The sequence below is a fragment of the Paramormyrops kingsleyae genome, chromosome 25 (assembly GCF_048594095.1).
Source record: "Paramormyrops kingsleyae isolate MSU_618 chromosome 25, PKINGS_0.4, whole genome shotgun sequence".
Taxonomy (NCBI): domain Eukaryota; kingdom Metazoa; phylum Chordata; class Actinopteri; order Osteoglossiformes; family Mormyridae; genus Paramormyrops; species Paramormyrops kingsleyae.
In genome coordinates this window covers 3,605,222-3,618,120 of record NC_132821.1, presented here as the reverse complement: position 1 = coordinate 3,618,120, position 12,899 = coordinate 3,605,222, and the positions used below count along the sequence as shown (strand labels likewise).

The 12,899-nt window shown below is 36.9% G+C and overlaps 1 protein-coding gene and 1 long non-coding RNA gene across 7 annotated transcripts; one reads left to right on the top strand and one right to left on the bottom strand.

Annotated features, from left to right (window-relative positions):
* Positions 1-326: 326 nt before the first annotated feature.
* LOC140582668 (uncharacterized) lies at positions 327-3,461 on the top strand. Of its 2 annotated transcripts, none has more exons than XR_011985476.1 (4): positions 327-428; positions 923-965; positions 3,024-3,204; positions 3,314-3,461. It is a non-coding gene; the product is annotated as an uncharacterized lncRNA (long non-coding RNA). The 2 variants fall into 2 exon arrangements; XR_011985475.1 differs by having other exon boundaries at positions 377-406.
* A 1,436-nt stretch (positions 3,462-4,897) lies between these two features.
* On the bottom strand, positions 4,898-12,424 carry LOC140582984 (uncharacterized). 5 transcript variants are annotated; one of them, XM_072707537.1, is made up of 7 exons: positions 12,384-12,424; positions 10,991-11,027; positions 10,683-10,705; positions 6,805-7,849; positions 6,556-6,702; positions 5,847-5,948; positions 4,898-5,660 (listed from the first exon to the last, which is right to left on the bottom strand). In XM_072707537.1, the coding sequence occupies exons 3-7, from the start codon at positions 10,688-10,690 to the stop codon at positions 5,355-5,357; spliced, it is 1,608 nt and encodes a 535-aa protein (XP_072563638.1). In that variant the 5' UTR covers positions 10,691-10,705; positions 10,991-11,027; positions 12,384-12,424; the 3' UTR covers positions 4,898-5,354. The 5 variants fall into 5 exon arrangements, with proteins under 5 accessions (XP_072563638.1, XP_072563639.1, XP_072563641.1 ...); XM_072707538.1 differs by having other exon boundaries at positions 10,968-11,027; positions 12,384-12,399; XM_072707540.1 differs by lacking the exons at positions 10,683-10,705; positions 12,384-12,424 and having other exon boundaries at positions 10,968-11,027.
* Positions 12,425-12,899: the final 475 nt, after the last annotated feature.

Here is a 12,899-nt window from a genome sequence, read left to right as displayed (position 1 = left end):
CGTAATTTCTTTTTTTTTTTTTTTTGTTTAACAGAAAAACTGTTACCCAGCGCGCTCCAATTAGGATTTCAAAAACCCGGAAATGCGAAATTGGCCTATCAGACATTAATTGCCATTTGCAGTGCTTTGGGATTGCTGTTTTATTTACCCAGTTGGCTGTAACACACACAGTCTCATACTTTTGTCTTTTTGACAATTTTTCAAATATTTTTATTTCAGATCGAATATTGTACATGTTGTAGCTGGTTGTTATGATTCACGTCTTATAACGCTTTAAGCAACAACTCTCCAGTGACGAAAAGGGAATGAAAATAGACCCTCCATCTGTCACAAACGGATCGACGCTGCTGTCTTGCACAGAATTCCGAAACTGATTTGCACTGAACAGGCCAAGCCAGCAGAGTTGGTAAGTGCGAACATACATGCATGTGAGTTACTATATTCTATACATGTGGACTTAATGATTAATTGATGCGTTTACGTTCTATCGAAATTATCGTAAATCCTAAGTAAAAATTACACGCGAGTGCCTTTCAGTTGCATGCAGTTTTAATGTACGTGTTGTAAATACAATAAACTAATGTCACTACTGAAAAAGTAGTGCAAATTAGGATTGTAACCGCAATTTTGATGGCATTGTGGTTGGAGCAAATGTCTGTTAAACTATATTAATTTACAGTTTAAATGATATATTTTTATTTGAGCAATATTTTGGAATTTGTCATGTTGAAATTACGTAAATGCTTGAAAAGGGGGCAAGTTTGTTCCTCACTTTGAATGTATTATATTTGAAATAAACTAAACAATTTTATCAGAACGCAAACAGGCTAAAAAAAGCTTCTCTTTCTGGTATTTCATTTTCATTATTGTCTAAACATTTTAATAATCAGTTTTTTTGTTGTTGTTTTGTTTGTTTTTTTAGGAGGAAGAACAAAAGGCTTCAGTAGAGTCACGGTATGGAAAAGGTATGGAAGTACAATGATAGGGGCAATTCCAGAAGAAGGGCACTAAGACTAGTCAGTGAATTGTTTGACAATGAGCAGCATGAGGGGGAAGTGGAGGACAATTTGGAGTTAAGTGTTTGTGTTGATGATTCGGGGGAATCAGACATGGAAATTAGTGATGAAGAAAGTGACCACCAGAATATTGTGGAGGATGTTGAGAATGAGGTAGTACATGGAGAGACTGCAGCTTCTTTTGAGGACCAGTCTGATCTTGGGGAACCTTGTAGTCAGAGAGATTTGCAGAGTTCACTAGCAGATTGGGCAATTGAATTCGGAATTTCACTAATTGCTTTGTCAGCACTTCTTACCATTCTCAAAGTCCATCATTCCTCTCTGCCTAAGGATGGAAGAACGTTGCTGAAAACAAAAACCAGCTACAGCATTACCAGTATAGCTGGTGGTGTGTTCCACTATTGTGGAATTCTGAATTCTGTTCGGAAAATCCTTGATCAAATTTGGCATACTGTGGCAGACAAACATGTCTTCAAACTACAGTTGAATTTTGATGGACTCCCACTCTTCAAGAGTACTGCTACACAGTTTTGGCCGATTCTTGGTTTGCTGCAAGGTCACACTAAGGCACCTGTTTTGGTTGGACTCTTTTGTGGTAATTCAAAGCCAAATTCTTTGTCTGATTATCTTCATGATCTGGTTCAGGAGCTGAAAATGTTGAGAGATGGGTTTCTGTTCAAGCAGAAAACATTCTTTTTGCATGTTGCTTCTGTTGTGTGCGATACCACTGCCCGAGCCTTCATCAGAGGAGTGAAGTCACACACTGGATATCATGGATGTGACAAGTGTCACCAGACAGGTGTCTGGAAATCAAATCGAATGACATTTCCTGAGGTGAATGCAAAGCGCAGAACTGATGAGAGTTTTAGGCAAGGAACTGATGAAGAACACCACATCCAGCACTCACCTCTTGCAGACATTGGCATTGATATGGTCACTTGTTTCCCACACGATTACATGCATCTGGTTTGTCTGAGTGTAATGCGGCGTCTCTTAGACTTGTGGCTGAGCACCATTGGCCCCTTGCACTGTCGCATATCATCCATTCAAGCTTCCATGGTGTCAGACAGACTTCTTGCACTGAGAAGTTACATTCCAAATGAGTTTGCTCGAAGGCCTCGGGCACTGGCAGATCGATGTAGGTGGAAAGCAACAGAGCTACGCCAGTTCTTGTTATATACTGGTCCAGTTGTGCTGAACGATGTTCTACAGCCTCAGATCTATGACAACTTCATGCTTTTGTCTGTAGCTGTGTACATTTTGGCAAGTCCAAATTTTTGTAAGGGGATGAATGACCTTGCAAATACTCTGTTGCTTTCATTTGTTAAACACTTTAGCCAGCTTTACGGTGAAGAGTTTTTGGTTTACAATATTCATGGCCTGGTGCACCTCAGTGAATATGTCAAAATCCATGGCAATCTAGATCTTATCTCAGGATTTCCCTTTGAAAATTTCTTAGGAAAACTCAAAAAACTGGTTAGAGGGCCTTGCAATCCTTTGACTCAGGTGATGCGTAGATTGTCAGAGATAGAAAATAGCAACTACAGTTGTGATGTTGAAGAGGCAATTCAAAAATTGGATAAAGAACATACAGATGGGCCAGTACCAGAGTGCTTCTCACAACAAGCTTGTCAATTTAAAGTTCTTGCAATTGATGGTATAGTTGTGAAGCTCAATGAGAGAGATTCTTGTGTCAAAACCGACAATAAGTTGGTTTTAGTCCACAACATTGTTGAGGACAAAGGTGCAGTATACCTTGTGGGCAATGAATATAAACAGATGGAACACTTCTTTAAATATCCTATTGATTCAAAAGAATTGGGAATTTATGTGGTTTCCAACCTCTCCACAAAGTGTTTCATGACTGGAAAGAAACTGCAGAAGTATGTGAGATTGCCATTCCGAAACAGATTATTTGTTGTTGTTCCACTCCTGCATCAAGAGAAATAACTCTGAAGTTGCTTTTGTATAATACTTGGCTGAAGAATATAATTCTTGTCTCTTTAGATGTTTCATATTGTTGTCTTTGACAAGACAAATGAGGTTGAAGTTGTGCCATCAGTCTGGATTAAAAATGGAGAGTGCATGTGGCCTCCAAATAAAGGTGATATAACAAAAGCAGTAAAATAGCAGGAGAGCCCTGGAGATGACTGGAAGCCCCATAAGGCCAGAATTATTTTCACATCATGTGAGTTATGTTTTGCCACCATTTCCTTCAAATTGAATTAATAGTAATATTTAAAATCACTGTTTTACTTTTTACATTTCTTCTTCTTGTTGTGATGCTACTTTTCCAGATGACTACAAGGAAGCTAGACGTAAACTACCTCTAGCTGTTGATCACACTGACGTTTTTCAAAGAAAAAGAAAGTAGGGTTTTGGTTTGTTTGTTTATTTACATTCATGTTTTGCACCACATTTACAAATACAAGTATATCTTGAAATTGATAAATGTGTTAGATCCAAGAACATTCTTTTTCCTGGTGAAGACGATGATAATGAGATGGAAGAACACCTGAATGAACCAAAGCCAAAAAAAGGGTAAGAAGCTTGTTTATGATGATAATGTATTTTATCACAGCAGATAAATGACTAAGACATTTTGAATGTTTTAGCAGAAAACATTCCATACCTGATGCTCCAAAAATTGCTAGACAGCACAACAGATTAGATCCAGGAAAGCCAAGCTGCCCTAAGCTCTGCCACAGAACTCCTGACCTCCCCAATGATGAGATGGAAGGCATTAAAGGAACAAAATCAAGAAAAAAGTAAGCATCACCCTTTTTAAATTACAGATCATTTGATCACAGCTGTTAAAGGACTAAGATATTTTGTACTTTGCAGGAGGTATGCCTTACCTAATGCTCCAGCGATCACTAGGGAACAGATTTCTCCTGCAGTAGACAACCTCCACCTAAGTGGCCAAGGCAGTAGTGACCTTCACTCACATGGCCATAGCAGTCCTGATGTTAGCCCACATGGCCAAAGCAGTCCTGACCTTCACCCAAGTTGCTACTACAGTCCTGACTTGTACACTGTAAAAACTGTGACTAGAGGTTACTTAAAAAAGTTATGGCAACAAAGTGACACTTAAAATAATTAAGTAGATTTTAATTTCAAAAGATTTATGTAAAATTTAGAGAAAATGTTAATTAAATTCAAATTGAAAACAAAAGTAGATATTAATAGAATTAAACTGTAAATATGTGTTGGATTTAGGGACAAAAACTCAAACTGAAGGTTGAAATTGCCCAACTTTAACAAAAAAAATTATTGATTTGAAATAAGTCTCTGAGAAAAATTACTTTGAATTTACTAACTATCTGGCAAAGGTTTAGTAAAAACCTCCTAAAATATCCATTACAAAGAAATGAATTTTTTTTGTTTTTTCAGTAAAACTCAAATTGGATTCAATAATTTTCCAAATAAACCTTAAAAATAATGACTGAATAATAGGAGAAAATCAAATGAATTTAACTTATTTTCTGAGTAAAATGAATCAATTTCACAAAGAAAACATCAAAACAGTAATTTGTTTTATTGTGGAAAATAAAACACGGTAATTTATAATATAACATTTTTCTGCTCGTATACACTGAATTCTTATCAACAATGTCCTGATCTCCTGAATATATTCCCCTGCTGTAAATTTGTTTTAGTGTCATAAACAGTTTATCACACAGCTCTGTGTACAGAACAACAGCAACATAAAGGAACTGCATGACTGTAAACCAGTTTTGTAAAAAAGAAATGAATCTTTAGACTAGACTGTAATATCAACATGAACCTGAAATTTGAATATCCTTTACTGTTTCCTTTATCTCTGTTACTTATTTATGATTGACTAAGAAAAACTTAAAAAAAAAATTGAATTACTCAATATAAATGTAGAACAAAGGTTTTTCACTCATGTACATGGTATATCAATAATGTAAATAAACCTTTTATCCCAATTTGGATGTTTAACCCGAGAAAATCTAAGACACATGTAAGAGGAAGTAACATTTCTACAGCTATAGGACTGCACTTCTGTTAAATTTTAAAGTTGTTTTAAACTAATGTTTTATAGTAACATACACTATAAACAAAGAAAAGCTTCACTAGTGATTCCTCCAATTTGTTGCCTTTCAAACAGAATATTCCTAAGAAACTTGTAGGTAATAAAAAACAAACATTAAAATAAAGAGCACAAATACAGCCTGACACATTGCAGGTCATTTGGGTAAGATATGAATAAGTTGAAATTAACTTGAAAACTGAAAACATAGCTGCATCTAACAAAGACAAACAAAAGTTTTCCGTGAGCTTACTTCCCTTTCATTCTTTCAGAGTCCTCGTTTAAGCCAATAACTTATTCTTGAGGCTGTTCACTTTTGGTGAGAGCCTAGCACAATCCAGTTCAAGGAAAAGTTTCTGGAATACTTCCAAGGTGTATTTTAGCTCTTTGGGATAGGCGAGATCGACTGCATATGTCAATCCAACCAGCATTGCGCATGCTCTTGGAAAATTACCCAGAGCAGGCATAACTCTCACACCCTCCAGCACAATGCCAATGTCATCCTCCTCAGATCCAACAGCCTTGATTTTGTAGATTTTCATCCTCTGTTCAGAAAGATCTTGTGACACACTGTCCTCATCAGCATCCTGAAACAACAAACACATGGGTTTTTCTGACTGTAATTGCACACATGAAATATTTCCTGGACACATCCTGTAGCTGAATGACAAATAAAACATGATAATATCTCAAATTATTTGAAAATTGACAAACACATACACAAATACATATGAATAACAAAAACAGAATAATGTTTCTACTTCAACACTTACACTGTACTCTTTGATCAGTTGATCAATGGACTCCCCAAGGTACACCATCAAGCACTGAATAACCAGATTTCTGGTTATGTTATTGCTAGGATTGCTTGGTGACTGAAAATGAGCAAGAATTCCAAAAATTACCATCAGATAAGTGACCATTTATTAAGACAAAACTGTGAGAATTGGCAGTATTAAAAAAAACTGTTAAATATCAAATTATCATCACATGGAACATTATGTGGGATAAGTAGCTGATGTTAATGCACATGCCTGGGTGCTGACAGTCAACAAAACGGTATTGTCAACATTATATAGGTAAAGACAATTCCAAGTTGTATGCTTCAACAAGTTGTATGCTTCAATCTTTAAATGTGTCGTTTTAGTAAATTAATTTAATTTAGTCATTTAGTTTTTTATTTAATTTAGTTTATGATTGTCAGAAAGGGTTTTTCCTTCTTGGGAAAAAACAAAACCCCAGCAATACCTGTACTTGTGGGGTTTTTTGGGTTTTTTTTTTACTAAGAACAGACATGTATTTAAAATACAATTAAAACATGAAACCCATAATTGTGTTGTTAATTATATCAGTGACGTCCTCTTGCACTGACAAAAACATGCAAACAAGTTAGTGGAGCTATGCACCATGCAAATGACTCTTGAAATTTGACAAAATAATTCTTTAAATAAAATTACAAGCTGAAATGTCTGTGGAAAATACCTTGGCTATGATAGCCTGCAACTTCAATCCCATGGCTCCCCCCTTGGAATGGAAAAGGGCCAACAGTTTGGGAGTGTACTCATCCAGCATGGACATGAATTTGGGTTCAAGGTGTACCAGGGTGATCCTGTAGAACTCATCCTGCAGCTGAATGACAAATAAAACACGATAAAGCCTCAAATTATTTGAAGCTTGAAAGATTACATTAAAAAAACCCAAAAGCCTACCCAAAATGAATTTGGAACTCACATGAGATGCCTCAAACAAAGCTGGCCATCTGGCTTTGATGTCTTCAATGCTGGGGGACAGGTTGACAATTTCATGTCGTCTATGTGCAAATGTTTTAGCCATTTTTTCTTTTATCACTTTGTTGTTGTCTCTTTTCTTGACTTCAGTAAGCAACTGAATTCTCTCTTCTTCTTGACTGTCCTCATCTTCACCTGCTGGATATGGCGGAAGGTAATTTACCTCTGCTTTCCGAGGCTTTTTCACTTTATTTGCAGACTTCTGGTCACCTGGACTCTTGTGTTTCATGGCATTGCATGTCAACTCAGGAACACCAAACCCTCTAAGTTTTGTACGATAATTGGCCATCTTGTATTTGATGCTTTGTTGCCAACCATAATAACCTGAGAAAGAGCCAGGTTCCTTGAGACAAGGGTATTTTGTCACAAGTGCCTCAGCAACATAACTAACCTGTGCACTTGAAGGATAGGCTGTAAATGTAAATACAGTTTCAGCCAACTTCTCAAGAATATCAGTCTTTACTTTGGAGGTGGGCAGAAGATTTCCATTCTTTTTATACTCCTCATTGGCTCTTTCCAGGTACATCTCAGTTTCATATGCAAACTGTGGAATGGGAAACTGTTTTGGCCAGGGCTCACAACGTTCTGTGGTCTTCTGCCTTTTGAGAATAATGGTGTCCTGAGAAGAAGTGGTTGCAGCAGAGTCTGCATTGGATACAATTGACTCAGCATATGAGGACTCATAGTCAGACAGTTGGCCAGAGGGGCTGCCAAAACTGTCATCAACCGGAGTCAAGCTTAGGATGACCGGGGTGATGCCAACAACCGTCACAGTGTCTTTGTCTTTTATCTGGTCAGCTCTGTGAAGAGTGAAGTAGTCCTGAAATTCTGGGTCAAAATACTGAAGACTGAAGTCATTTGAAATCCCAAAAGTATCCTTCACAACACTCTGCAGCTCCTCCAATGTTGGTGGGATCCCTGATGGAAGAACCAACTTCTCGATTTGGTCATCAATAATTACACGAAGCTTTGCCTCCATCTCGTTCAACCTAGAATAAAATGTAAATGGGCAGAGTTAAATTTCCCTTCAATTAAATAAAATTAGTTATTACTTTTCATTTATACAATAGTAGAGATATAAAACTATAAAACAAAAAGCACACTTCAACACACCAAATGTTGCAAAAAACAAATACTTGGGAGATGTACATGTTATCAAGGTTTTGTTGTTGTCGTTTAGTTTTTTTTTTACCTATTATTCACAGCAGATGTAACGTTTCAGGGTTACCAAGCGTTTTCTTCCCACATTGTAAGAAGCCAAGGGCCACATGTCACCAAGTTTCTGCTGCTCCAAAAGACTGATCTTGCCAGTGTCCTCCAGTTGAAAAGATCTCAGATGCTCTACATACCATGCAGCAAGTAACTTCACAATGAAATATACACAATTGTCCAAAACGACTATCTGTATTATCTCAGCAAAGTCTGGTAGTCCACATGTTGAACCATTAGACAGGATCATCCCAGCAGTGTATCTTGTTCCACTGTAGGTGACAGTGGTGGCAAGCTGCACACAAGTCAGAGATGGTGATCTTGCTCTTAAATCTGCCTGTATGTCTGGATGCAGCACATCTACAGGCATTCTGGATATTTTTGTGACAAGGAGGGCAGGTTTCACCTCTTTTGATTGCATGTGGTATGTCATCATCATTTGATGCCTTGTAGAAAGGGTCAGCAACACATTTTTGAAATTGTTAGTGTGTCTCACAACTTGCTTGAAAAATCTGTGTTTTGCCTCAAAGCGCATTGTCCATACTCCAACCAATGGCCCATATTTTTCTATTAAAGCAGGGTAGTGCTCCAAAAAATGGTGTTTTGGTGTGAGCCTTTGATCAGGAAAAACTTCCAAATATCTGATACGATGTTCAGATATTTTAAATTCAAGGTAGGCAATACTTTGTGTTGTGTGAACAGGGGCAACCACTAACTCAACAATGTCCTTCAAAGTCAGAAGAAGTTGCCAAACAGGATCATCTTCAGGTACACGTAAACCAACAAGGAGAGGTAACAAACGTATTAGGGCCCAGTTTTCATGAGCATTTCCTCCTATAGTTTTGCGACCAGCAAAATTTGAAGGGATTGCTTGTGGACTGTTCAATTTGTCTGAGCCCTTATATGGAAAACGTGTGATTATATTATTCAGTTCAGTCAAACTGAAGTAGTGCTTCTTCAAAAAAACTTGAAAACACAATGCTAACTCTCTTGGCACTATTCCCTCAAAAAGGTCATGAAGGACATCTGGTGGGTATCCAGACACAAAGTGAAAATTATTAAGTTGATCAGTTAATGGACATGACCGCTTTAAGCCAAAATGAGGCACTAAATTTGGATTTTCTTTGACAGCTTGCACGTGTAAAACATAGTCATCCTTTTTTCGAAGTGGGAAGACCCCAGACCGTACTTCATATGTCTGGTACTCTGAAGAATGTCCAAGGCAGAATCTACAAACATATGGCCCGTTAAAACTTTCAACAAGTCCACTAATTGCATGAGCACCAAGGTTATCGGCTACAACACAGTGTAGGGCGCCTTTAATATTTCTCCCTAAACATGAAATAAAAACCCCCTCCTGTTCAAGAGTGACAAGATCTTTCAAAAGTGGATCCAATACTACTTTGTATTCAAACTGTTTCACATCAACAGATTTGCAAAGTAAAGCTAGTTGTATTGATGTTAAGGCAGACTGTAATCTCAATGGCAAATTGGCCAAAACCCAATAAACTGCAGTTATTTTATGTTTTTTTCGAGAGGTTCCTAATGGGTTACACACCTCAAAATCATCAACATAAATTATTATTGAGAGTCTTGTTTCTTCTACAGCATAGAAGTCATTGTCCTTAAAACACGTACCATCAAAAATGGACTTAAAATGCCCAGTGCTACTTGAGCACCTCGAAAAGGCTTCCACTGCAATATCTTTGTTCTTCAGTACTTCTTGCAAAGTCTTTAGAACTGGTACATATTGAAAGCTCTTTTTTTGTTCAGCATCAAGAATATATTCAATAGGATCCACAAACTGGAAATGCTCCTTAAAATACTTATTTCTCTTAAAAGCTGAACCAAGTGGCCCGCCTGCTCCAAGAGCTCTGCTAATGGGATGAGAGCGGCACAACTGTTCAGCCAAGTCCTTTATGATAGTGTGGTCAACTGTGCATTTGTTAGATTTCAGTGCTGAATCAATTATATTTTTAACTGCCTCTACAGATGCTGAAGAAGAAATATAGAACAGATCTTCAACCAAAGCATCAATGCACCTCACTGAAACATTATAAGTGCTTTCTAACTTGAGTAGAAGTAAGCCCAGTCCTTGAAGAACAGTACAAGATGCACTTTCTGGATCAACATCACTAGAGCATTCATCACTGTTGAGTTCAGGGACATCAGAATGGTCAGTGTTCTGACTAGGATGACTTTCCAAGACTTCTTTCTTAAAATCAGTTAAGGAGCAACATGTATGTCTCCTGCCTTTGTGCTTTAGAAATGTATTGTATATATTTGTGCGAAAGTCACATCCATTAAAAACGCAAAATACAGTTTCGTGTCTCTTCAAGTGATTTCCTATATGTTGAAAATAGTCCTTCTGAGTAGAGCAAAAAGCAGTGCAAGCCAAACACTTAAATGCAGTGATCACTCCAGGCCTTGGACTCTCTTCAGCAGCATGGTATCTGGACAAATGTGTGCGAAGGGCTCCTTGTGTTTTAAATGTGCAAGGACAACTGCCATACAGACATGGCTGGTGCTGTCCACGACCAAATGTTGCGTGTTGTAATCTGTAATGACATAGTAGATTCCCCTTTGTAGTAGAAAAAGATTTGCATATCTTACACTGCCATCCCATTTGCCAGGTCCTAAAGTGATGGAAAAATATATATGTAAGAATCTAAATAGTTTTTCATGACAAATGTAAGAGCATGGGTATCTATACACATTTGATGTTGAGATTATAGAGAAGAAGAAAAAAAATCCTACAAATAATAAGCAATTATTTTCTACTTATTATTTTTACAAAAACAAATAAGTTAGATTAAGTGGGGTCAACTTGATAATTTTCTGCTGCTTCAATTTCAAAACCATTAGTTTAATTTAATACAACATGGTATCACAACTTACTTTATAATGCACAGTCTACATACCGATCAGGTGAATTTAAGTTGAGGGATCTTCCATTACCTGAAAGGAAAGCAACATTATCATTAATAGCAGTCTCCAAAATAAAAAACTTACACAAACACACGCAGATTGTTAAAGACATGTCTAAATTAATGCAAAAATTTTAAAGGTGAGGTTCCTATATAACACAAGGAAACTCTTTATTAGATTAAAAAGGGGATAATTCTTCCCCCTTTTTTCAAAATTGCAAATGTGAGCACTTGATATGCAGTCATTCCAATAGATTAACACATTTCAAAACATATAAGGATGTTTACTGTTATTTTCTAATAATGATTCTACAAATTTTCATGTGAGATATTTACTCTTAACAGTAAATATAAACTCACTGACACTGACTTAACGCCTCTAAACAAACACAAAACGTTAGAACACTTATGCAAATATGCGATGTCTTGACAAATCAAGCAAATATTTGAAGTTTACACAGCTACATTCTCGCATGGAAATATCTTAAAAGTTTATTTTGTGACCCAGAAAGAGTAATATTTCAAACTCCGCCACTCTGCGTTCCTTCGCCACTGCCTCGTTTGAGGGTAGGGCTGATTGGCTGGTTTTGTGGCACAAATATAACAGTGTTCAGAAAGAGTTGAGCGCGCACGGGCAGAAATGTTGAGAGCGTATAAGCAACACATTGCGAGCAAGCGCAAATGCAAAAACTGAGCGAGAGGAGCTGCTATTGTGTGTGTGTGTGTGTATGGATAATAGCAAACGGTGAAATACATTTTTTGCACGCAGCAATGAATTTTGTTCACTCAAATTTAGCTTTTCTTCACTCAAAATAAATTTCTCCTCAAAATGCAACACTTGCACCTGAAATTCTTTTTTACGTGCGCTCAGAATAGTGGCACAAAAATAACGCCACAGTCACGGGGCTCCGACAGCATGACGCGAAAAAACAGTTATGTCGCTGGACTGAGTCACTTTAGCTTCATTAACCACAACTGAAAACCACCGCATTGAGACAAAAGCTTCGAAAAACTGACTGTGGCTGACAAAATCCGGCACAAATGATTTAAACTAAATCACTCACCACTGAGCGCAAAACTTTTTCATGAACTTTTAAAAGTGGATGAAAGACGTTAAAACTCATCGGAATATATCGTTGATATTTTTTAATACGGTAAAACATGTGGTTAGTTAAAGCTGTTCAGTAACACAGTCGTGAAGTCTTGGAAAGTGACCTTGTGCTAGCAGTCCACTAACTGCCATTTGTGTAAAAAAACGATACTATCATTACAGTGATCATTATTAATCTAATTTTGACGTATCATACTGTTTAAAACCTTTACTCAAAACCGATATACGTTATTGTTTAAACCGTGTCTTATATTCGAACAAATTAAGAAATCTTACCTCTGACAAAATGGAGATCGTCCACTCATGAAGCGTGTGTGTCCTGCACGTGGCACAAAGGATTATGGGCGGAAGTGTACAATGATTAAAATGAAAATGCTTTCATCAGTTAAATCTATTAGATTTCTTACATTTTCTTGGTACTCATACATTTTTTGTTAAATCTACTCAACAAACCATTGCTTAATTTATCCCAAACGAAAGTGTGTAAATTTAAATAACTGAACATCTCAAAATTGTTGAATTTTGCTTAGATTTAATTAAAATGACACATACACGTTTTTACTGAGTAATAATTACTATTACTCTCCTATTAGATAATAATTAACCCCAATCACAGTTTTTAAAGTGTATCTATTTATTTAAATTTATATGTGTTCAAGTGCAAAGGGGTGAAATAGGTGATACTCCGTGAACATGGTTGTAAGGGTGGCACACAAAACACTAAGATTGGCTAAGGACACATACAAACATAACGTATCTGTAGCTTGAGACTAGTAGTCGTGAGTAAATCAA

Coding starts and splice junctions, on each gene's coding strand:
- LOC140582984 (XM_072707537.1), bottom strand. Junction 6,703..6,804: donor CTTTGTTTGAGGCATCTCAT/GTGAGTTCCAAA, acceptor TTTGTCATTCAG/CTGCAGGATGAGTTCTACAG. Junction 5,661..5,846: donor AACTGATCAAAGAGTACAGT/GTAAGTGTTGAA, acceptor TTGTTGTTTCAG/GATGCTGATGAGGACAGTGT.